The sequence below is a fragment of the Tachypleus tridentatus genome, chromosome 10, assembly GCF_004210375.1.
Source record: "Tachypleus tridentatus isolate NWPU-2018 chromosome 10, ASM421037v1, whole genome shotgun sequence".
In the NCBI taxonomy this organism is placed as follows: Eukaryota; Metazoa; Arthropoda; class Merostomata; order Xiphosura; family Limulidae; genus Tachypleus; species Tachypleus tridentatus.
Genome location: NC_134834.1, coordinates 106,301,213 through 106,328,883, shown reverse-complemented (window position 1 = coordinate 106,328,883; position 27,671 = coordinate 106,301,213). Strand labels below are relative to the sequence as shown.

The window sequence follows — 27,671 nt, the reverse complement described above, 5'->3', positions numbered from 1 at the left end:
AACCCAAAACAAGTTTGAAGATTTCAATCAGGAAATGGATGAGTCTTCAGGCAGGTTCTTCAAAACTCAACCAGTACTGGATTATTTCCTCAATAAATTCGAAACACCATACAAACCAAAGCAACAGTGTTATTGGATGAGGACATGATTCAAGGGGCAGGATGTCTAAGATTCCCAATCTATAACCCTACAAAAATTACAAAGTATTGCCTGCTAGAGAGCCTGGTGTATGAGAGTGACACAGGCTATATTTGAAACATGAAGATTTATAGTGGTGAGGGTAAAAATTGTATAAAACTATTCTTTCAGTTTTTACTCTGAATCTTGGATTGTCGCACCAAGTATACCAGGACAATTATTACAATAGTACTTCATTGTAGAACATAAAACATCCTGTGGAAGAATCAGTGTGAATAGAGGGTTGCTGCCAAGCCTGAAAGCTTAAGTTTCGACAATGAAAACAAAAGGTAAAACAACTTACTGTAGAATAGGTGATGCTCTCATTTGTAAAAGGAAAGATAAGAGAGAAGTGAGAATGGTTTTAACCATCCATGACTCATCAGTTTCTACCACAGGAAAGAATAGAATAACTGGAGAAGAAATAAAAACAAACAAACCTGTATTTGTTCTTCAATACAGGGCCCACATAAAGGGATTCTTATGAAAACAGTGAAATGGACAAAAAAGTAGTACTTTATCTAATAAAATGTGGCATTTTTCAATTCATATATAATCTACAAAGTCCTGAATAAACAAAACAGAATAAAGTATAAGAAGTTCCTCCTCTCACAAGAAGGGATTACTGAGAAAGAGAAAGAAGTCTCACTGGAACTAGAGAGGAATAATCCATCACCTCAAGGTACAAAGGATCCCCCAGAAAGTCTGTCTTGTAACATGAAGCACCGTAATCCTGTGATTCAACTACAGGAAAAAAAGGAATTTCCTGCAGAGTTTGTACTGTCCATGGGAAAAGAAATGAAACACAAGATACATGCAAGTTGTGTGAGGTTCCACTCTATGTACGAAAACTTTTTATAAGACAGCACACTTTACAAATTTACTAGATGTCTTCATGTACATACTGTGTAAGTTTGAAATAAATAATACAGTTATGAACAAAATAAAATCTAACTCTTTTCAAACTCAATGCTTTAATAAATGGCATGCAAAGTTGCTCTGCACAAAACATGAATACACTTGTGACCTATCTGTGCTGTGTTAAGAGTTATAATATGCATAGCTTCACAGTTTCATGGTGGTTACAAGGTTGGTCATAGTGATTAAGTCCATACAGAGAAGGTTAAGAAAATTAAAACTTGTATGATATTAAAACTTGATTTATAAACTACATTTTGATGACAAGTTTATTGGCATACACTTATAATAAAGCAATTTACATTTTGAATATAAAAAGGTTTTGATATATGCTCATATACACAGGGTTTAATATGTTATACTGACATAATTTTGAATATCCAATCCGTAAGTCATTTGACAGCCACAACTGATATAAAAGTACAAAGAAATTTTGAGATTCTTTGGCATTTTGTAGGTAGTTAGTGGCTACCTAAAACTGAAGGATCTATAACAACTCTTTTCAGATACTGAATATTCAAAACCATAGATTATGAAGATGTGTCCATATCAATCAGTTAGAATTTCCAAGATGTAGAAACTCTGGCATTGGAGAAAACAGAGTATATCCCAGAAAAGTAAAGTGGGGTATCTTATCACATGTGAGAATCCACAAACATGAAGATTAATGTCAAAAGTAATCCATGCACCCCAGGCAATAGCATGCAATATAATAAAGAAGAATCTCTACCTGGAAAACTACATATGTAACACATACTGTATTTCCTGGTGTCAAAGATGCTATTTTACCCCCAAAATAAGTCTTAAAAATGTTACATTGAGTCTTCCAGGCCGAAGATTACATTGCTCATAGGCCTAAACCTAAGCCTAGAGGAAGCATTTTGATACTAACCCCTTCATATGACCCAAGAATAAAAAGTACAAGTTAGTTAGTATTAAATAACACATAAATAAACAAGAACAGGTCACCGTACATATGGTGCTGTAATATCAGCACTCTTTGTAACTCCTCAGGCTTAGAATAACATTATTACTGGTAATAATATAGATACTGCAGTGGTAATATAAGGTATACACTTTCAAAGGTAGATATGATAAACATATAACTCACAGAAAATGAGAAGAGGACATGAGGATGTACGCACTGTAAGTTACTAAATAATCTACAAAACATCTTGGTAAGATTGGTGGAAGTGCTGCAACCTTATTATCATGTTTATCTTTATTTTCAAGATTTAGCTAAACAAAATGGGGTGTGTCTTTAATGCCGGAAAATTCGGTACTTTTACGATATAACCATTACCCTGTCACATGCCAGTAACACTTGTGGATGCAATGCCAATGGATTTCTGACAAATCAATCTATTGAAGTGGGGGATGGCAAATTGCTGACCTTATACACTAGACATATGATGAAATGCATGCAGGGAGGACTGATGTTCTTTGAACATGGTAGTCTTACAATTGAGCCTTTTTCACTGAAAACTATGATCCGGCACTAATGTCAAAATGCACAGTTCACAGATAGAACATGACTTAATGTGACAACATGGTTTGTGAATAATGATGTAACAAGGTTACAAAATAATTTTAATATTTTCAACCTGTTACATCTCTCACATCATTCAACCTGTTACATCTCTCACATCATTCAACCTGTTACATCTCTCACATCATTCAACCTGTTACATCTCTCACATCATTCAACCTGTTACATCTCTCACATCATTCAACCTGTTACATCTCTCACATCATTCAACCTGTTACATCTCTCACATCAGCACATGCAAACTAATAAGATGCATCTTTTTCTGTTCATTAGCCCATTCTTAATGATGAATAATGTTTAGCTCCAAAGTAATAAACCAAGTTCAGCGTACACAGTTTTAAGCATCTTTCTGAATAAGTGACACAAGTACAAATATATACACTTACTAGTAAGTTTTGTCCACTCTCTTGTGGTTTCACGTCACACATCAAAGTTACAATACGCCGAGTTTCAACATCTACTGATTCAGGAGAAAAGGACTTCACTGATTCTGAGGCGGCAGGAGGGCAAGGCCGTGGCCTAACTACAGGAGGCTGCGGCATAGCGAAGGCAGTAAGTGGGTATATACCATTTCTGGACATGAAAGGGAAGAAATGGTAGCTTAATAAAGATATAACAAACTCAAACAACTGTAACTGTTTCACTCCCACATCTATAGACAACTCTCTTAGTGATAGGTTTATTTTCATATATAAAATAAAAAGCTATGCCTTAATACTGGTAAATTATGTAAAGTTTGATGGATTATCCATTTACTTACAAAATTCCCAACTAATGCAGCAGTGCTCTAGAAGTAACTGCCCATGCTTTAAACAAGCTTAAAACCAGAAAATTCTAAGTTCATCAAAAACCAGTCTATAAATATAATATTGTAAACAAGTTCTAAACAAAACAATTATCTGTTGATTGTTTTTTAATATTTATTTCATTTTAGATTTAAGGAGCCAAAAAATTAGAAGAAATAAAAACAGAATATCATATTCATAAAACGTGCAGATAATTTTAATCAAGTGATTCCATTTGTTCTTTGTGTTGGGTATCTACATATTCACATTTACCTGGTCTTCACACTTGCACATAAACCAACACTGAAACAAGTACACGTTGGTTTATGTAACACTATATCCTTGCTCATGTTATATGGTACTATCCATGACCTGCAAAACACTTGTTGCAGTTTTCATGCTCTTCACTTGAATTTTCCTTATTCTATCATTTTCATGCACAGCCTTTAAGTTATGCTTTCTTGCAAGTACTCTGTGTTAGATTGATAAATCATAGTACATTTCAAAAACTTTTACGCGATCAAACGAACAATTTAGTGAACACAACTATTTAATAAAACCACAAGTAAAAGTGAACAATAAGGTAATGGAATTTATAATACTGTAAAGGATATGAAACAGTTATAAACATTCATTGTTTGACATGGTTTTATTACTTGAAACAAAAAAATAAACATTTTAGTCAAAATACACCAACAGAATTTTTAGATATGCCCACAAAATTGAGATGGATTCTCTATGTACCACTGACCTTCAAACGTTAACTAGGTCTAGATCTTTGTACATAGTTTCCATTACATAAGTTTGGTTAAAATCCATCCATACAATCTTAAGATATACTGCTCACAAAATTAGAACGAATAAATAAACAGGGGCAAACCATGAATCCCTATTTGGCTCTACAGTGAGAGCATAATAATAATAAAGGATAATAACAACTTTTCTTACAAGTTTGATAAAATATAATTTGTTTTTATGTGATTTACTTGTTCGTCTGATATACGCGAGATGATACTTCTTGTGAAAGTCACAACTGAAAAAAAAATTGCATTAACACTTATCCAACTAACAATCATTAATTAAGAAGCAATGATCCATGAGTTAAAGTTTTGAGATACATGTAGTTGGTTCCTAAACTAATTATTTTTAATTAATATTAGTTTCCCAAAGAGTGAAACAGGAATTCCACTAAAATAAAAAGATATATTTTACATACTGTCCTAGCAATAAGAAATGTTTTAATATGCACTTGTGCAAAGTAATGTTAAGCCTGAATCAACATCTACAACAGACTAGTTCATTGAAAACTTAAAACCAAGATGTACTAAAATAAAAACACAATAGTGACAGCTCCTGTACATTTAATAAAAAAGTGATGCTTAACCCATAAAAACTAACAATGACCAAATCTCATTAAAAACAAATTACAATTAATTTACATGACAGTAAATCAAATATTCTGTGTGTAGCACACACAAGATAGTAATTTCTAAATAACAACACTTCTACCCATGAGAGCTATAATTGATTAATGAATTCTCTGATATCACTGATTAAACACATGATTCATTGATACATATAAGAACATATCAAAAACATAACTTTTACAATCTGATATTTCAAATGTTTTATGTATGTTAAAACATGAAATATGGCTTCAAGGTGGGGAATAAATTATATTTTTCATGTTATAATCAGAAGAAGAGCAGTTACCTTACATCTTCTAACAGCTTTTCAAGCTCTAACTTTGGAGCATCACTCTGACAAAAGATGACTCCAGGTCTTCCATCTTTGTGTTGGATCTCCCCAATTACATTGTTTTTACTGCATCTTGACTTAAAAGCTTCGTCAGTTAGCTGATCTGGCTGGAAAGCTAATTAAAAAGCAACAAACAGAGATAAAGCAGTCAAGCTTCACCTTATTTCTTAAATGAACGTATTACAAGATACATCAAGTATTGGTAAGCTTAGACTAGGGTAATATGGTATTGGAGTACATCTTCGTAATAAACAATCATTCTGAAATTATACTAATGACATTTTTAATTGCTTCTTATAGTAACATTTCCTCTACTCTGGACATCTGGAGATTTTGAGGAACATGCCATTTTTCACTGAAATTTCAGATGTGTAGACACTACTTACAAGCATGGTTGATGATAGTATTGGCCGTAAGGAGGCATAGTGAATGCACTTCAAATATTAGAGGATGGAAGAGAAGTTCTCTTGCTTTTGGACGTTCAGCTGGGTTTTGACTGAGACATCTTCGAATAAAATCCTTAACACATAAGAAGAAAAACATTACTGCTGCACCAAAGTAAGCTAATACTTCCAATATAAACAACCTGTTAGGCTTAAACATAAAACAAGAAATATCCTCCCAAACACTACCTTCTGCAAAGGATCCTCCAGGCAGTCTATAGTGTTTTTAATAACCTCACTGGTAATCTGTATTCCAGAATCTCCATTTCCTGGAATTATTAGTGCTGCCATCTAGATAAAAATAAATAATTAACCTATTTCAATCTTTTGACATTTTTATGGCAGTAAATTACAAATTTCAGGCAGTGTTCATAGTGTACCTTTGTTAGTAAGACTAAGATATTTAAAAACAAATTGTCCTGATAGCTTTAAGAGACAGTAGTTTAACAGCTTACATATATCATTTGATATCACCACTCATTTCAAGTTTCAGTTCCATAAACATGGAGAATGGTTCGTATAGTCCAAAAAATATGAATCTTTAGAAAACATCCTGATACAAGTTTTTTGTGACCAGGCTTGATTAGTGAAGGCTGTGTGGAAAAAGCAAAGAAAAAAAAATCTATTTCAATGAAAATATAAAACTTCTGAGCAATTTAATACAATTCTCCATACAACAACTGTAAACAGGTAGCTTCATTAGTTTAATAAACAATAAATAACAAATTTGTTGAGATTATCCAAGCAAAACCTACCGAAATGAAATTTAATGATGAAAGTATAACTTATATAGACCTATAAGTCTATCATGAGAATAATACATTTTAATTCATTAAGAAAGTCCCCCATAATGCTTCATATATATATTTTTCATATAATTGCAATTAATAAACAAATATATAACATTACATGCACTACAAATCATGTAGAAAGTCAACTAGTCCATACAACTACATGAAGGAAATAAATTAACAACCTGGTCTTGGTCAAATTCCTCTTTAAAGAAAGAGAAACACACACATAATACATATTTATGTATTATATTTTTACCTTTCTAAGTGGGTAACTGTTATAAGAAAAACTACTAGTTTTGCTTCTAGTACTTTTGTCCAGATATACAGTAAAGAAGACATCAACCACAATGCCATAATAAAGTAGTGCAACCTGTGTTTGAGAAACAATCAACCCCCTCCAACTAACATTAATCTATATATTTAAGTCCCCCAAACTAACTGTTTTTAACATTTAATCTTCAAAAGTTAATCAGGTCTATGTGGTTCCTGTTCAATAAGTTTGGTCATATACATTCATTCTGTAATGAAATACAATGAACATTTCCTGTGTTTCAGTTACCTTCCGATCTACGAATGTTAACTAGTTCCACAACTTTGTACGTAGTACCTCTTGTACAAGTTTGGTGAAAATCCACCCATACATCTTAAAATACCTTGTCCATAAAATCAGAATGGACATATAGGTAAGGGTAAATTAATATGATCCACTCTGATTTGTAAAATAGTGGAAGTATAATTAGCTTACAAACACAAGAAGTAAATCTGTGCTGAAACAGAAGCACAATCAAAGTGACACACTTCAATACTTCATTTCAGACTATTCAAAACTGATAGTTTTCAACTATTCCATGCAAGTGGATCAAATGAAACTAATTATATGCATGCTTTCACATAGAATCATTCTGTTATAATACAAATAAGTGTTAGACACACAAAAATGTCATTCTTATTAAAAATAATTAATTATCAATGTTAAATTCCTAGTTCAGGCTAGTTCTCTATTTAAAAAAAAAAAAAGTGCATATCTAATGTTGAGATGACAGAAGACAAACTAATTAACATTATATTTCATGCTATGTTTGTCTTATACCCAAGGTTTGAAGGGCTCTTTTGACACATTCACCTTAACATAGTTGATTAATAACATAGATTCCTTCTAACAGATTAACTATTGATGACAAAAATCTTACTTGAAATAAAAATGTATCTCAGAATGGCTGGTATGGGTATTAACACTTTTATTGATAAGGAGAAATGTTGTTCTCTTCTTATCAATAAGTGTTTGTACCCATATTAGTCATTCTGACACACAACAGATTGACTGTCAACATACAAACTGTTAGAGCATTTTTCAACAAGTTTAGCCAGTAAATAATATAATTACAAGTATTTATTTAAATAAGTTTGGTAAAAATGAAATAGAAACCCTATAACCCAAGCACTTTAGAAAGTTGGGACTTTCTTCTTCAGGGGCAAACTGAAAGTGGTAGCATGATTGAATAATTGAACAAGTGACATATATAGAAGGTATTTAATGGCTTCATGGGGGTCATCCAGTTTTCTGGGAATTATTTCTTTCTATGAGTATTGTTGCGAGTGTCTCATTTCCAGTGCAATGTAGCTGGTGGTGAGAATGCGTGTGAAAAGGTGTTAGTGATATTTTAAATTTGAAATGACTAAGTGCATGTGTATTTTAAAAAAATGTATGCTGAGGTGTTTATGTAAAACAAAATAAAGATAACACATCGATAGTGATTGAAAAAGATATGTTATACAAATCAATTTTAAAAAACCAGCAAGGAATAAAGGTATTTTTCTTTTTCTGACAGAGATGAAACCAATGAATGGAGATCGCTGATTCCAGGATCTGTGTTAATTCTGAAAGATTGAACAATGTTTAGAATAGCAATCCAATAAGCTTCTTTTATTTCTCCATCTGCTTTAGTGTTAAATCGTGTTTCAGTGTCAATGAGAGTAACACCATCATCAATAGAATGACCAGGTTGGTTAAAGTGTTGAGCAACAGGAAGAGTTTTATTTAGTGTTAACAGAAGATATATGATTGTTGAAATGTTCTCTAAGAGTTCTTTCTGTATGTCCTACATGCTGAGGATTGCATTTTTAAACCGTATAAGATAAATGGTGTTTTTTGTTTCACAAGTGCTATCTTTACATGTTTTAAAGTTTTTTCAATTATGCTTATCAGAAAATTATGCATGGGTTACAACTATTTTGGGGTGAGATGTAATTTATTTTTGTGTTCATATGTTTTAAAGTTCTGTTTTTTTGTTTATTTTTGTGTGCATATCTTTTAAAGTTCTGTTTTTTTGTTTATTTTTGTGTGCATATCTTTTAAAGTTCTGTTTTTTTGGAAGAAGACAACATGAACTTCAGGAAAGATCTGTTTGAGACAATGGTCAAGCTGTAGCAAATGAAAATCTTTTTTTTTTAGAACTTGTAAAACATTTAAGTTTAAAAAGATAGTTAATAACAAGAAGAATTCTATTTGAAAGTTTAGTATTACTCTGGTTCAGGATCTTTCTCCACTGAGTGTTAGCCTTCTCTATTTACTTTTCAATATTTTATACCCTCTTTGTAACATGGTTTGATTTAGATCCTTAGTGTGTTTTTTGTTGTCTGTTTCATCTGAGCATATTTTATTTATTCTAAGAGCTTGACTGTAGGTAATGTTTCACTTAGTGCAAAAGGGGTGACAGCTTTTATAGTGAAGATACTGTGGTCTGTCTGTATGGTTTCTTTGCACAAATCAGTTTGTAAAGTTTCACTTTTTAAAAAAATTGCAACATCAAGGAAGTTAAGCTGTGTAGGTGAATAATCTCAAGTAAACTTGATTGTTTCAAGAAGGAATTTGCAAGTGTGATAAATTCTTTAAATGATTCATGATTATCTGTCCAAATGAAAAATGTGTTGTCCATGTAATGTTTCTATATATGGAGTTTTACAATATAACCCACAGAAATGTTGGCATAATTAGGAGCCAATTTGGTACCCGCTGCAGTACCGTTAACCTGTATGTAGTGCTCATTATTAAGTTTGAAGCTGTTCAGAGTTAGAACTAGGCTGGCAAGATCTGTTTACTGTTTGAGATTCTGATGGGCTAGAGAGGTTTAATGAGGGCTTTAGAGTTTCTAATCCTTTATTAAGTGGGATGTTTGTGTAATGAGAAAAAACATCCATTGTACAAAGAAGACTATTTTGTGGTAACTACGTGCCAGTGTTAATATGTTCTATGATGTTGAGAAAGTGGGTAGTACCCTTTGTGTAAGAGGATACAGAAAATACTTTTACGTGTTGGTCAACAAAAGCAGACAGCTTTTCAGTAGCCACGTTTATATTACAAATTATGGGTCAACCAGGATTGTTTGGTTTGTGTATTTTTGGTAAGAGATAAAATTTACCACTTGAAAAGCTTGTCTGGGTATTAAATACTAAAAGGTTTCCTCTGTCAATTTTTTGAGGAGTTTTTTTAAGCTTATCAGTTATGGTTTTAGCAAAGTGAGTTGTAGGATCATATGAGAGTTTTTTTTAAAGAAGTTAATGTCCTCTAATTGCTAGTTGGTTAAAAATAACAACAGCTTCACCCTTGTCTGCTGGCTTTATTATGATATTGTTGTTTGATTCAAGATTGTTTAAAGCATTTCTTTCATTGTGGTTAATGTTATTAGGACATTGCTTGGAAGATTTTAAAATCTGTATTATGTCATTTTCTACTGCTTTAATGTAACTTTCTAGAAGTGGTTCTCTGTTTGGTAGAGGTGTCCATAAAGACTTTTCTTTAAAGTTAGGTGTATGTTGATTTTCAAATGGAAAGGGGTTTGTTGTGAAAAAATACATTTCAAATAAGTTTGATCAATCAACAGATTAAGTATTAGAAATTATTTAAAACGATGGATGATCAGTCAGCATGTAACCATTAGAACTTGTTTCAACAAGTGAAAAGTCAACATATTATGTGTTAAAAACCCTTTTAACAAGGATGATAACTCATACCAAACTGTTAAAATCTCATTCAATAAACATAACCAGTCAACACAATAATTTCTATGATCTCTTTAAATATGTTTGACTAGTGGGCATAAATTGTTGGAATCTCTCTTAAACATATGGTCCTAGCTCTTTTGTGCATGTCACAACATTTCACAATAAGTGCATTTAAAATGTAAAGAACTTAATGATTAATAAATATCGATCAAATCAGCAACAGAATATAGTCTATAATTGCAATCTTAATATTCTTTATGTTTCAATTAACTCATTTCAAAAGCAAATGTCAATAAAAATTCTCAATATCTGTACCTCACGTGATGCACCTGCATTCTGAAATCTCCACTTTTAGTTTATATACCTTCAATATTAAAGTGACTATACTATCTGCCTTGCTTGGACACAATAAATAAACAATTCCAAAGTCAAATTTACAGGTTCAATCTATTAACTTCTTCTAGTAAAAAGTAAATAAATCTTCTCAATAGCATAATAACTTCTTCCAGCAGTGAGAAATAAATTTCTTTCAATTCAAGACAGATGACAGCCCATCTCTATGTAACTACCAAGACAGTCTTCAAAACAATGTGCTTGATATAAATGTTTATAATCATTTGAAATAGCTTATTCTAAACTACATGTATTCAATGATCCTGTTGAAAACTGTGCCAACAGATGTTAGACAGTAGAAAATTTGATTAGGTGTTTAACAGTAAGCCAGTTGATGCTCAGAGAATTTAATAACTTTTTTTCTACCTTAAGTAGCTTTATTATAAAAATCAGTCAGTTTACAGTTGTTTTTAAGACATTCTGTTTTAGTGATTTATGTGTTTCACAGTGCATATCTGAAAGGTAATTTTTCTGTCAACAAAGACTTAGGGAACAAATAAAGTTAGGGTTAGGTAACTACAAGTGCATGAGTTTCAAACTAAATGTGCATACAATGTAGCCACATGGAAATGTTCCCACTGTGAACATCATATGGTTCAGACAATAAAATTATAAAGTAGAAGCAGAATATAAGAGAAGAGGTATAAAAGTTGAAATTCTTAAAATAATGAAATTGAAGATATGGTGATTGTTAAGGAGATTATAAAAGCTATGTAAATGAAACATGAAAGCTTTTTTTTTGTTTTTGAATTTCGTGTAAAGCTACACGAGGGCTATCTGCACTAGCTGTCCATAATTTAGCAGTGTAAGGCAGCTAGTCAATCACCATCCACTGCCAATTCTTGGGCTACTCTTTCACCAATGATTAATGGGATTGACCATCACATTTAACCCCCCCATGGCTGAAAGAGCGAGCATGTTTAGTGCGACGGTATTCGAAAACCACGACCCTTGGATTATGAGTCAAATGCCTTAACCCATCTGGCCCTGCCGGGCCCCATGAAAACGTAAGGAAGTATTCTTATTCTTAGCATGAAAATCCCATTTTACTCAGATTCAATCAGTAAAGGCTTTGGAAATTCACATACAAACTTTTACTATAGGTACTTCATTAAAAAATTCAATTTTTTGCACATAACAGACTTGTAATTTTTAGAAACACGTTGTCAAATACATCAGTTACTGTAATAAAATGTTTCAATACTTTTATAATTTATGTAGCTTTTTAAGTAAATTATAAAAAAAACTTGAGAACTCTGTTAGCCATTTGTATCAGAAAAACATTGTATATTCATTAAGCGAATAGCTTTTTGCCAAGTTCAGAATAATAATTACAAACTTCATATGGAGAAGGATCTATTCATTCAGTTGGTTACAAACATGTTTATTAGACATGTGAAGTTGATTAGTGAACAATTACAAAAGTCAGAGAGAAGAAAGTGGTTTGATAAATTTGACTTCTTACCACATAAAGAAATTAAGAGATTTAAATTTTAATTATTGTTTGTGCTTTTGTATACTTTGTTTTTCTAATTGGTTGGAAATTGAAGCAGCTTTTTTTATTTTATAAAATAAAAATTCTTAAGTAAATTCTAAGCTCAAATGTTTCAAGTGACACAAAAATTAACACTGAGATATTTTGTAGCATTTATTTTTGAAATTAAAACTTTTTTATAACATAGATATATGGATTTTAAACTACATTTTCCTGCAAAGTTTATTAATATGCATAAACAATAAAGTTATTAGTTATATTTTGATTGTAACACTGCAAAATTATGACATGCATACTTTCAACCTGCCACAAGGAAAACGCTAACAAAATATCTTTTAACACATTTAATCAGTAAAGATGAACTGTTAGAAGATCTATCAACAAATAATGTCCAAAGTTAAGAAATTAACTGTTAGAATATCTGTCAATAAGTAATGTTCAGAGTTAAGAAATTAGCTGTTAGAATATCTATCAACAAGTAATGTCCAGTCAAGAGATGAGCTGTTAGAATACCTATCAACAAGTAATGTCCAGTCAAGAGATGAGCTGTTAGAATACCTAACAACAAGTAATGTCCAGTCAAGAGATGAGCTGTTAGAATATCTATCAACAAGTAATGTCCAGTCTAACAAATGAGCTGTTAGAATACCTATCAACAAGTAATGTCCAGTCAAGAGATGATTTGTTAGAATATCTATCAACAAGTGATGTCCAGTCAACAGATGAGCTGTTAGAATATCTGTCAACAAGTGATGTCCAGAGCTAACAAATGATTTGTTAGAATATCTATCAACAAGTAATGTCCAGTCAAGAGATAAGCTGTTAGAATATCTTGCACGAAGTTGTATCAGAACATTTACCATTATTAAAACACAAGCTGCTCAGACATAATCAGGCTTTCAGCAAAAGTCCAAATGTTTAAGAACAAATGAATTTCTATTAAATAAAATGTGTAAATTATCTAATATATTTTAGTCTACTAACAAGAAAATTACTGTTAATTTTACAGAAACTTACTGTTAGGTAGATAATGTGAGTGGGAACTTATGCCCATCACAACTGCCATAAATAAGATAGTTGCAAAAAAGAGCTACCAAATGCAATTATAACACAGATGTAGTGCTTACATGAAGCTATAACTACAGTGGATAACAGAATTTAAAACATACATCATCAACATCTGTAATATTTCATAAGTTTTTAAATGTTCTTTTTTCAATAGAGATCACAAAAACTATACAACTATGAAAGTGTAAGTCAGCAACTACATACAATATTAATGAAGGCATCTTAAGTGGACTGAACAAGCACACATTAACCCTATCTGTCCAAGCATCATTTACTGCATCTGACAAGTTTTAATGGCTTATATTCAAAATTTGATTAAACTACTACTTATGTTATACTACAGCATAAAATCACATATAGTAATATATATTTCAATAGTACCCAAGTTTTAACTTCTTATTTTTATAAAGCAATATATTACAAAATCCTGAATTTCCCCAAGCATGAGAAAGGTGACAAATTTTCTGTATGTATCCCATCTTCTATGCTTTATTCACCAGCCCTCCAAAAGGTATGAAATTTAACATAAATTACCCACTATAAAATCATCATTGTTCAGACAAACCATAATTTTCAATTTTGTTTGGTTACAGAGTCATGAAATAGGAGATCAGATTCCTCTTGCTATGTTGAACTAGTTGTACACTGTTACAAGTTTAAAACTACTTAGGATAAATTAGTGTAGTTTCACATTACATTCTAAAGGTATTCTAGAAAAAAAAGGAGGGTAATATAAAAAACAAACATTTAAAATGGATTTAGGAGGTTATAAAGATTAGGCAAATGAAATTTGAGATTTTTGACATGAGGAAAAGTATTTTTATTCCTAACATGAAAAACACTTTGCACAGGGGCTATTCAAAACAAAGTGTTGAAATACTCAATATATTCAAGGACAATATTTTTAAGACTTTTCTAAAAATACTATTTTTTGTATGTAAAAGACTACCAAATTTCATGAGTACACACACACACACACACACACTTATTATAAAATTAGTAGTATATAAACACTTTAAATAAGAACAAAGAGGTCAGGTGGGGGGGGGGGTCAAATTGAATGAATTTGTATTGAAAGAGTTAACACGTCTCTTAGTTTATCTTCTAATATTTGTTTCAAATGAATTTATACCTACCTCTAAGGCACATATTCCAAAAGAATAGATATCCACAGCTGGAGTGACTACTGAGACTGTAAGTAAATATTTGATTGTTATCAAAGTTAATCATTGAGATGGCAACAACTACAAAAACATCACAGGTCATGAAATCAGTATCATTTCTGTCTAATTTAAAACAAAAATTGAGTTATCAGTTTGCAACAATGGAATGTACCTCATACACTTTTTATAATTAGCTTGCACCATCTACTTTATAAGTAATACTGACCACTACCAGTTGACTTAACAGAAACATGTATGCCATGGAAATATTCATCAGCTTCTACTACATAATTTTGAATAATACCTTGGTTCTATGTAAACTATGACAAACTTTTCAATACATGTAGGCTTACTTCAATCAAATTATTGTTGTTCTTTAATAAAGTTCACATTTTCACAGCCAATAAAGTCAGGGCTATGAAGAGTACTGAAGATCAAAATGTTTCTTGTTTGTACACCTGTTACCATTTTAACTTCTCACATTCTGATAGTTTAATGTATTAACTTGTCACTGTACCTCATCTTGCATACAATAACTATCATGATATTCATGTACAACCGTTTAATATCTAGAACTTATTAAATTTATATTTTTCCATTATTAAATTACTGTTTTATTTGATATTAGTAACTATATCATAAAAAATATTAACTGTAGTACATATTCTATGATCTCCAATAAAAATGAAAAATAACCCCTGTTGCATGTACAATTGAATTTTACTCTTCCATGTTTGCAACCTTTGAAATAAATACCTTTAAATAAATTTTGCAATCCATGGTTTCGACAAGATACTGGCACAAGTAACATGCACCACTTAAAAATTGTATACTGAATAAGTGCAATATTAATCACTTGATATATAAAACAAAGTGTTATAAATCAAATATAACTTTGAACCTAGTGCTTTTCTTTGGCTAAAATTGGAAGTGTGTTAAATGATTTGCCAAGTTATATCAGGAAAGATGTAGTTATAAATTTTTTGTTAAAAATTCTTTACATTCAGACTTTTCAACTAGTATAAAAAGAAAAAAACACAGTATGTAAGGCGTTCCACATTTAAAATAAAAAAAAATTATGTTTCGTTAAGGAGAAAAGAAAAATTATTTCAGTTTCAGATATTACCAATATGTAGACAGTTGATAAAACAACTTTCATATTTATTTTCTTGTATGCACCGAGAGGCCCAGTGGCATTAGACGCAAGGCCTGGCCAGTAACATAAGTAACTAATTCCACAGATGTTAAAAGACTAATTTGTCAATCACCCACAAACACACTCCAATTCTTTTCTAACTCCAGACTTAATTGGATAAGACGTTCAGAATAGTACTAGAGTGAATACCAGTTTAAAGGATGTTGTGATACAAAATAGCACAAATGACATGGAGTAATATTAATGTCACTTGGAAACATATTTATTGTTTGTTTGGTTTTGAATTTTGTGCATAGCTACACAAGCACTATCTGCACTAGCTGTCCTGAATTTAGCAGTGTAAAACTAGAGAGAAGGCAGGTAGTCATCACCATCCACTGCCAACTCTTGGTCTACTCTTCTACCAACAAACAGTAGGACTGTTTGGAGCATATTTGGTGTGATGGGGATTCAAACCCATGACCTTCAGATCATGAACTGAGCATTCTAACCACCCAGTCATCTGGGCCGAACACATTACTTTTCCTGACATTTTAAGTAGATTGCTCTTCCTGAAGTGCAGTAGAACCTCACATATCAAGGTAAACTAAAAATTTAATTTTGTTTGATAATACAACAAAACCACAAAAAGTGTAAAAAGCAAGTTATTAACATTGAGATAAAGAAAATTAAAACAGTATCCTAACAGATATGTACAAATAAGGTATTGCTTTAGCTTTTAGTAAAAAGAAAATTTTGAAAAAAATTAAAATTTTCATAATATTAATATGAAAAACTTCACTTCTAAAAAAATTAAGTTGTAATGATTATAACCATGGCAAAAATACAGAAGTAAACACCAGACTTAAAATACTTGAAAGTATTTTAATATATAAAATTATTTTTTAATTTAAGAAGTAAAAACTAATAATATAAAATAATTTGGATTGGATTTATTTTATTTGATAACAATGATAATTCAATTAAAATACTTTTACAACTGAAAGTCAAAGTTCAATGCATATTACGGACTTACTTCCAAATTCTGGAGCTATAAAGTGAACATTAGATATGTCTTGTCTCCAGGTCTTTACATGTCGATGAATAGAATCAGGAGCAACTGGTGTAAAAAAGTTGACCAAAAACAACCAGACCATTAGGTATATATCCAACTAAGATAATCTTACTGATAAAGTTTACTGTATACAACTACATCCAATTAATTTCTGCATTAAAAAAATCCCATCCAAAACTGATTAGACAATTTTTGAAAGACAAGACACAATGTATTTATAAAGTTTACTTCACTCCTTTATTTTTTACAAAGAAAAACAACAACAATATTTCAAATGAATGACTTCTTTGGGCAAAAAATGTACATTTAATTCTCATGTGTTTTCACATTTTACTCTAAAATATCTATTTATGTAATTAAAATGAAACAATGTAATCCAATGGCAAGATGAACTACTAAACAGGTCACTCAGACTATACTGAAAGCATTTCTACTAGAACAATTAGGGTCAAACCCTGACCTATTCAGATGATACTTGAGGGTATATAAAACCTTAGGGTCCAACTCCAACCTTTTTAAACCATACTGTATACATATTTAAAACCTCAGTCATTCTGTTGTAATGGTTAACAATTGCACACACAACCACAAAGTGGCTTGACTGCAATATGCCATAACTAATTCAATTTTGTTAGATGATTATAAATTAAAAAATTGAACGTAAGATCAAGATCCGACAGAAGTGATCTACTCTGGTAAACTAAAATGTCAACAGTGGTTGAAATACGTGCATAAAAACTTAACTAATGTCTTACTCAAACCTGGTGTATTAATTTATAGAATGATAGAATAATTCATTTGATAAATAATGAGTTTTCACATAAAAAATAATACCCCTCTAAAATAAAAAACAAACTTTTTACTTTCTGACTGATGCCTTTTTGGTTTTTTGAATACACAAAGATTCACCAAATGTAGCTGGTTAAAAAGACATTTGGTAAAAGTCTTACTAAAGCTATTAAAATCTATAATATAAATTTTGGCAAAATAAATGTTAAAGTTTTCCTAAACTAACAATGTATTTCCAATAATACCTCCACTCACACTATAGCTAGGAAGGGACTACTTTGTGTTTGGAATTATGAGGAGACAGTGGATAGAGAATTAGTGCTCTGGAAATCATGAAATAGATGAACCAAGTTCCCTAAATTTTAAAAAGCAAAACATCCAAATTTATTCAATCCAAAGATTGGCAGTAACAGACAGAATCCTCTTTAGCTTTATTCATTTGTCCAAGACAATACAGTAATACCATTTGATAAGTGCCTAGAAGGTCTTACAGAACTTCTTATTTTTATAGAGTCTGTGCAACCACTAGTAAGAATAATAAACCAGTTGATAGTGTGGAACTGGACTGATAAAAGGCACACCTGTCTGGCCAACACTTGCCACAAAGTGGGATCCAGTAGCAGCAAGATGTAAGGAACTGTAGAAAATAAAGAGACAAGATGATGACAAAAATACTCCCTCCTACTTTTAATTCAGCAGATATTGTTAAAATGGTCATGGGGATAGTGAAAACCTCCCAGAAGAAAGCTGACAGATCATGTAAGGAATGTGAAAGAGAAGTGTGGGGAGAAGTCTGATCATGTAAGGAATGTGAAGGAGAAGTGTGGGGACAAGTCTGATCATGTAAGGAATGTGAAGGAGAAGTGTGGGGAGAAGTCTGAATACCAGCCAATAAAATGTTCCCTACTGGATAAATGATATATATAGCAAAAGATGTAAATGTACTGAATCTGATGAGATGCAGTTCAGAAGATTCCTCACTGTAAAGATCAAATTATGCAATATGGCTATTTGTAAATCCACTTCTAAGGAACTGGGGAAATCTTGGAAAACTGAAGGTTCCCAACAAATACAGTATATCAAGAATATCACCAAAAAAAAGGAGGTAAAGTGAGTCACATAACATCTCCACGCCTAACATGCCAAAACAAATGATCAGATCACAATTAATTGCAGATGTGAGAAACAGACAGCCAAAGAATTATGTAGATAGATGTGTCCCCTTCCCTAATTGTCAAAGACTAAGAAAAAAAGGATCTAAGGGGAGAAAGAAGGAGTTCTTTAAAGGTAAAACCTAAATAGATATTAAAAAGGCCAATGGCCTGTAAAAAGCTAAAAATACAGTCAAGATGGATGGTGTCTCCATCACCAAAGGCACTGCCCAAAGTCAATGGTAAATTATGTGTATAAACATATCTAAAATGGTGCCACTTCTCACAGTCATAACAATGCACAACAGTAAACTGTGGGTTACTGTGACGTATCACAAAGGCCACACAATAGAGCATCAGTGCCAGATAAAAAGAAAATACGAAATAAAAAGCTGTGACCAATGAAGATCCTTGTCAGGACAAATTTCTCTTCATGATTACTGCAGAAATTGAACAGTCAAAGAGCAAAAGTAGGTTTAATCTGGAAAACCTTGTTGGAATGTTCTTCAGTCTAGGCTAACTGCCAATTGGGGTGAAGCTGAGCCTTGATTACAGAACTGTAGTTCATATATGGAACAGATCTGGCTGTAATGGCACCAGAAAAGACAGATTTAGCAATTTGGTGTTGGCAAACTCTTTCTACCTAATGTTAATGTGGTCCAGCATCAAAACAACTGGATATGAACTGATGACCAAGAAAATTAGACTAAGCAGTTCAAAATGCCAATGAGAACAGGGCAAGAAGTCATGTGAAGCAATTCTAGGGCCTGTAGATAGCTAAGAATCAGTGTAACCAGTACAGTCAAAATACTGGTTAGTTGCTACATGATCCAGGGCAAGAGAAATGAGATACAAAGAAAAGCCCCAAAATTTCACAAATACAAGAAGCTACTTGATGAAAAAGAATAGGAGGTGTTTGATCCAAACTGGACTTATGAGAACCCGAGTTAGTATAGAAAGATGTCAGACAACACAGTCCAGAATCAACAACAACAAAAAAAAACTTCAGGAATCCTAAAAGAAAGCACCCTGAGCTGAATGGATGTTTCCATCTCCAAAATAATCAAACCACAGCCAGTATCAACTGAAAGTTAACCCTTCTCCAACCACAGAGACACTAGATAACAAAGAAGTAATAGGAGAGGTTGATTAGCCACCATGTATATAACAGTAATTACAGGAATTCATACCCACAAGTATCACTCGTAATTTTGTTGTTTTTTTTAAAAAAGAAAGTTATAATTACAAGAAAATCCACAAAATGCTTCAAACAAATCCCTATCCATACCTGAACATCTCCCTACACTTCAGAAAACCATGCCCAACATTCTGTCAAGAAAAAGTGATTACATTAGCTAAGTAAGGTGCTTGTATACAGTACCAAGATGGAGGGCACACTGATACGAGTGGAAAGATTTGCAAATAAGGTACTGCCATGGGCATTGAAGTAGGGGTATAAAAGACTGGAATATGCAAAACCAATGCTCAGAGAGGCAAAGCAAATGTTGAAGAACAGCTATAGTGTCAGTGGATGGTATGTATGCTTTGGAATAATGCTTTCCAGTTAACTAACATCAGGTAGGGTCAAAGAGTACATCATGATCTTTCACTGATATTAGAATCAAATTAAATTGCTTTATTGTCAAGACTACTGCTACCAATACAGTATCACTCCAATTTTTAAACCAAAATTGAAAGACTTGTATTATATAATAATTACTAATTTACAAACATGTAATGGAACATGCATTGAAAAAGTACTGAAAAAAAGATGAATTTGACCAAATACTATAAGCATTTGATTTAAATTTAACAAACGATCACTGACAGTTTAGGGTTAAAAGAAGTTAAAAGCTGGTAAATGTGTAAGCTGTTAAATGTGTAGAGAATAAAGAAAAATGTAGGAAATTCATTAATTTGTAAAATGAACACATTAATTTGTAAAATGAATGTATGTGTGTATTTTTCTTATAGCAAAGCCATATCAGGGGCTAATTGCTGAGCCCACCGATGAGAATTAAACCCTCAATAGCATTGTAAATCCGTAGACTTACCACTGTTCTAGCAAGTAGCTTTTAAAGCGAATGTAATATCAAAGTTTAATATAAATACATGAAAACATAATAAATATTTTTAACCACAATTTGATGTGTAGGAAAAGTGTACATTTACTGTCAGTACTGTATAATGGAATAAGAATGATGAATGGCCTTGTTAAACTAAAAATGTTAATATTTTGGTTCAACAAATTCTCAAAATAAACTGTATAATATTTCAAAGCAACAACTTCCTTGAATAAGAAAAAAATTCATTTTATAGTCTTTAGAAAAAAAACTGCTTTGATCATACATTGAAGTTAACTATCTGAAAACCTGGACTAAAATGTGGGGCATAAAACAGCACCTTGGATTACGTTTATCTATAATTACATATTTGAATGATTTAATGTAATGAAAAAAATAGTTGAAAAGGACATTATTCTCTCATCTTTAGGTTTTACAGAAAATATAAAACAAAGGTGTAAAAATGGTCTGGTATGTTCTAGGTTTGAAACAAAGAAGTGTACATACCACGAAATGTCATGGTTTTATTAATATTACCTTACACCTCTAGAGAATTCATTTAAAGAAAAATGAGTGCTCTTAAAAGTTAGAGGCATGTTACTTAAGAGCAAAGGTGGAACAGTTTATCTTACCCAAACTTATTACACATAAACAACTAAAACTGTCTTATGGTGAAATGTTTACACAAGAAACCCATGATATCAAAAACAAGATTCACAAAATCCCATTAGGGGTCATCAGAATTTGAAGTAACTTCAGAAAGCCTTATTTCTATAGAGTTATTCATATAAATTCACAAGTATAAATCACTATGGTATAATCACACATCTTCATATCAAAGACCATAAAAACTAATCATAAATGCAGCAAATTATATGTATAAAATCCATTTTAGGGCAAATTAAACACAATGAAACATGACCAATGAGAAATAAACTGTAAGCAAAGACCACACACTTGATAATAGCTTACTTGTGTCCTAACTTGATACTAGCCTACTTGTGTCTAGTACAAACTTGATACTAGCCTACTTGTGTCTAGTACAAACTTGATACCAGCCTACTTGTGTCCAGTACTACCTTGACACTAGCCTACTTGTGTCTAGTACAAACTTGATACTAGCCTACTTGCGTCCAGTACTAGCTCAATAAATTACTTACTTGTGTCCAGTACTAACTTGATACTAGCCTACTTGTGTCCAGTACTAGCTCAATAAATTACTTACTTGTGTCCAGTACTAACTTGATACTAGCCTACTTGTGTCCAGTGCTAGCTCAATAAATTACTTACTTGTGTCCAGTACTACCTTGACACTAGCCTACTTGTGTCCAGTGCTAGCTCAATAAATTACTTACTTGTGTCTAGTACTAACTTGACACTAGCCTACTTGTGTCCAGTACTAACTTGACACTAGCCTACTTGTGTCCAGTGCTAGCTCAATAAATTACTTACTTGTGTCCAGTACTACCTTGACACTAGCCTACTTGTGTCTAGTACAAACTTGACACTAACCTACTTGTGTCTAGTACAAACTTGACACTAGCCTACTTGTGTCTAGTACAAACTTGACACTAGCCTACTTGTGTCTAGTACAAACTTGACACTAGCCTACTTGTGTCTAGTACAAACTTGACACTAGCCTACTTGTGTCCAGTACTAACTTGACACTAGCCTACTTGTGTCCAGTACTAACTTGACACTAGCCTACTTGTGTCCAGTGCTAACTTGACACTAGCCTGCTTGTGTCCAGTGCTAGCTTAATAAATTACTTACTTGTGTCTAGTACAAACTTGACACTAACCTACTTGTGTCTAGTACAAACTTGACACTAGCCTACTTGTGTCCAGTACTACCTTGACACTAGCCTACTTGTGTCCAGTACTACCTTGACACTAGCCTACTTGTGTCCAGTACTACCTTGACACTAGCCTACTTGTGTCCAGTACTACCTTGACACTAGCCTACTTGTGTCCAGTACTACCTTGACACTAGCCTACTTGTGTCCAGTACTACCTTGACACTAGCCTACTTATGTCCAGTACTAACTTGACACTAGCCTACTTGTGTCCAGTACTAACTTGACACTAGCCTACTTGTGTCCAGTACTAACTTGACACTAGCCTACTTGTGTCCAGTGCTAGCTTAATAAATTACTTACTTGTGTCTAGTACTAACTTGACACTAGCCTACTTGTGTCCAGTACTACCTTGACACTAGCCTACTTGTGTCCAGTACTAACTTGATACTAGCCTACTTGTGTCCAGTACTAACTTGATACTAGCCTACTTGTGTCCAGTACTAACTTGATACTAGCCTACTTGTGTCCAGTGCTAGCTCAATAAATTACTTACTTGTGTCCAGTACTAACTTGACACTAGCCTACTTGTGTCCAGTACTAACTAAATAAATTACTCACGTGTGTCCAGTACTAACTCAATAAATTACTTACTTGTGTCCAGTACTAACTTGACACTAGCCTACTTGTGTCCAGTACTAACTCAATAAATTACTTACTTGTGTCTAGTACTAACTTGAGACTAGCCTCCTTGTGTCCAGTACTAACTCAATAAATTACTCACGTGTGTCCAGAACTAACTCAATAAATTACTTACTTTTGTCAGTACTAACTTGATACTAGCCTACTTGTGTCCAGTACTAACTTGATACTAGCCTACTTGTGTCCAGTACTAACTCAATAAATTACTCACGTGTGTCCAGAACTAACTTGATACTAGCCTACTTGTGTCCAGTACTAACTTGATACTAGCCTACTTGTGTCCAGTACTAACTCAATAAATTACTCACGTGTGTCCAGTACTAACTCAATAAATTACTTACTTGTATCCAGTACTAACTTCATAATAGCCTACTTGTATCCAGTGCTAACTTCATAATAGCCTACTTGTATCCAGTGCTAACTCAATAAATTACTTACTTGTGTCCAGTACTACCTTGACACTAGCCTACTTGTACAATTTGGGGAAAAAAAAGAAATTCATGAACAGAAGAAAGTTTAAAAGTGTTTATAAAGTTCATGATAACAATAATAAAAAGCATATTAATTTTTTCCTCACCGGATCCAATTTTAATAAGTCCATCGTGCTGAATAAATATTGTGTCACAAGTCAAGTTTCCATGAATTATTGGGGGTGAACAAGAGTGTAAGTAGCTGTTGAAAAAAGCAAAAACAAAACCTTAGCAAACTCCATTAATAAAATATTACAATTATTCTTTTTCTTTTTAATAAAAGAAAAACTCTTTGAACAAAGTTTTAAAACCTTTTAATGACAATGTTTAAGCACATAAAGCAATACTTTACTGAGTACACCAGTTCAGATATACTACATTCAGGATGATACCTGTGTCAGGTGTCTTTCACTTTTTTGTAAAACAGACTAAGAAACTTAAAATTAGTAAAAAAGGTATATTTTTATCTAAAACACAATGCAATGATAATTGTGTAAGGTTTTCTAAATGACAAATTTCAAAGAGAAAAAAATTTCACAAAATATCACAAGTTCGTAAATCACGCATCAGTTACTTACAAGTTGTAGCCTAGTGTACAACAGATTAGAAAACTTTTCACAAATGACATACTATCAGCTATCAATAAAAAGCATCCACAGTAAACATATTACCTAAATTACACACAATCACTCACTCTTATTAAACTTATTATAGTACATTTTGCCTGAAAAGTACAATATCACTCACTTTAGGTAAGCTTCTGCAACACGTCATATGATATAGAACAGTAGAGTATTAAATTATTTGCATGTAATATAGAACACCACATTAAGTACTTTATACGAACAATAAATAATTAATTACTTATCAATCATAAGTTCATGAAAACTAAACACTTTACTTGAATACAGGCAAGATGGTTTTACATGTTCTACAGTAACTTCTGTATCCTAAATCCTTAATAAACTGATGTACGACAGATTTGAGAACAATGTACTACAACTTACCTATAATAAGATGACATACAGTAGATATGTGAACAATATTCTAAAACTTACCCTTAACAAGTTGACTTACACCAGATATGTGAACACTAGACTACAACTTATCTGTAATATGCTAATGTACAGTAAATATGTTAACACTAGACTACAACTTACCTTTAATAAATTGATGCACAATAGATATGTGAGCATACTAAAATGTACCCTTTATAAATTCACTTAACACTAAATATGTGAACAATATACTACAACTTACCCTTCATAAGTTGATTTACACTAAATGTTTGAACAGTATTCTTCTACTTATCCTTAATAAGCTGAAATACAATAGATATTTGAACAATATACTACAACTTATTCTAATATGCTAATATACAGTAGATATCTTACATGAACAATATGGCAACAAATATCTTTAATGAGCTCTCCGAGTATACACCTTACCTCAAAAATACAGTATTGCTTACTCATAATAAGTTATCAGTTGCTTCTAATAATTCTAGTATTGGTTAGTAAAGCTTTCCTACAAATACTATAGATTAGAGGTCACATAATGCTTGTGGAATAGTTAACAGTTTAGAAAGTCGTAAATCTTTATACAAAATTTATTACTGTTCATACAATACAAAAAATTGTGTTTTGTACATTATGCTAAATATCTATTAGTTCATAAGTTATAAAGACAGAATCAGTACAGATATCAAAATATAATGAGCATTAAGTTAGAGAATTGATCAAGCACTCAAACTGACATACACCACAGCATTATCATATAAAAGATATACGTTTAACAGCTTATTTAGGACTAACAAGATTTATATATATTTTTATTTTATTTATAACTTGTCGGCAAATTATACCTATACAATTTCCAAATGGTTGTCATTTTTAGTAGTTATACATGAAAATATAATGATATCATGTGGATTTCACATGCAATTTTTTTTTAACAGAAATAAAAGTGATATAAATATATTAAATTTTACCACTGCCAAAGAATAACAATTCACAGGAAATAGGACACAAAGAAACAAACATTAACAAAACAGAAACACTGTCTGATAGACTGAAAGTGGTGCAATGAGATTGATACATATCAAAGAATACTCCTGTCTTGTCTCACCTGAGTGCGGACAAAATCTGAGTACACCACCGTTTCCAAGCCTAGAAACAAAACACAGTGAAAATTACCTAGCCATGATGGCATTAACAGTAAGGTAATCTTATTTCTGTGTAATTATAAAGCACTGGTGTATGCTATTCCCCAAAAACAAATACTTCACTTTTTATAAAAAAATGTAATTTTCCATACGTTTTTTCTGTCAACAGAATTCGATTATTATTGTTTTGTAATTATAAAAAAAATTATATATATATAAATATAATTTATACATTTATTAAAAAGTCAGTTTATGTTTAAAATTTGTAAACTTTTCATTCATAAATAATAATTTGAACCGTTTTTTTTTCATGTATTTTATTACCATACAAGCAAAACTCAGTTTCTGAAGTTATTAGTGAAATTTAGTCAATTTCTACAAACAGTTGTCTTTGTTTCATAAGTATGTTAAGATGTAACCAACATTTGTACTGCATTATTTAACAATAATCACTATATGTATAAAGATGAAAATTCCAAATACCTTAGGTTTCGAATCTAAAACAACTGGTTAAATGAATGCATATAACTGAAACTGAAGAATTTCTTTAGGTAGTTTTTCAATTGTTGCTTTACAGAAACTTTTATGTATGCAATTATTCTTTGTAAGCCAATAATTTCATTAGTAGTTTTATTAATTTTCCCATAAACTAACACGTCATTCCATTTAATCCATGTTTATTCAGGTCTGTCATACACACAGATTTGACGTTGCAATCTAAAAAGTCAATCATAATTTTTGCCATTTTCATGGGTGTGAAAAATAGAAACTGGAGATAGAAGCTTCTGTAAACTTTACCACAGACGTTGAAAGAACACCAATTTTTATCAATAAATTATTGCAACAGTACATGCCAGTAACACCTTAAACAGCTTTTAGAGATTTAAATAATTCTACTTTTGTTTTTCAATACCTCGTTTATAATTATCAAATTATGGTACGGTTTCAGATGGAGGGGGTTGAGATGTCATGAAAAAGTGAACATTTTGTATATTAATGAAAATAATTGCTTTGGCTCTTAAATTCAGGTTGTAATTATAGTACATTATACAGAAACTATTTATACTTTTAATGTTCAATACAAGTGATTCACATTAACATTGGTATACAAAGAACGAGTGCTCATCCTCCCCAGTGAGCATTTATCATAAATGTTCCGAACCATTTCATGAAAGTGTCTAGTCAAACTCTCCACTTATTTTTCTGTGTTTATTTTACCAACCCATGTTGAATGATCCAAGTTTCTATAACTTTAAAGCTGTTTTTTTAATAAATGATTGACCAAACCTCTTGGAGATCTTTAATTTTCTCAATATACAGTATTATGTATTTGTTTTTTAAATTCTCAAATCCCACAAAAAAGAAATATATTCTTGTGTTACCAGAGTACAGTAAGATACAACATCATTTTTCTGTTAAATAGACTGCTAAGTATATGACAATAATTATAACGAAGGATACTGTACTATTAAGGAACACAAATCTGTACTCAGCGGTGAGAACAACAAAATAAATTTTGGTCCTAACCTGTGAAGGCTTATATGTTCTGATGCATTCTGAGCCATTTTATGGTGTTAAATATTCACATTACTTACTGCTAGGATGACTTGTGAACTTTGAACTTTGACCACTATAACTTGTGATCCAATGAATAAAGTTTTAAACAAATTAATATACAAACAGCTCATGCCATGGAATATTGAAACAAATACTAAACACAAGTACTTGGATCTGCAATAATTATACTAGTAAATATAAACTAATCACTTCATGAAATATTGA

The 27,671-nt window shown here is 31.8% G+C and overlaps 1 protein-coding gene across 1 annotated transcript in view; it reads right to left on the bottom strand.

Moving 5' to 3' along the window:
- The window catches only part of LOC143230040 (nuclear receptor-binding protein-like), a 48,503-nt gene that overhangs the window by 9,055 nt on the left and 11,777 nt on the right, over positions 1-27,671 (bottom strand). The window contains exons 4-11 of the mRNA XM_076462995.1: positions 25,853-25,893; positions 23,833-23,927; positions 16,717-16,800; positions 14,519-14,574; positions 5,820-5,921; positions 5,574-5,706; positions 5,143-5,302; positions 3,031-3,217 (exon numbers count right to left, since the gene is read on the bottom strand). Coding sequence (XP_076319110.1) covers positions 3,031-3,217; positions 5,143-5,302; positions 5,574-5,706; positions 5,820-5,921; positions 14,519-14,574; positions 16,717-16,800; positions 23,833-23,927; positions 25,853-25,893 — 858 coding nt within the window. The remainder of the gene's footprint in view (positions 1-3,030; positions 3,218-5,142; positions 5,303-5,573; positions 5,707-5,819; positions 5,922-14,518; positions 14,575-16,716; positions 16,801-23,832; positions 23,928-25,852; positions 25,894-27,671) is intronic.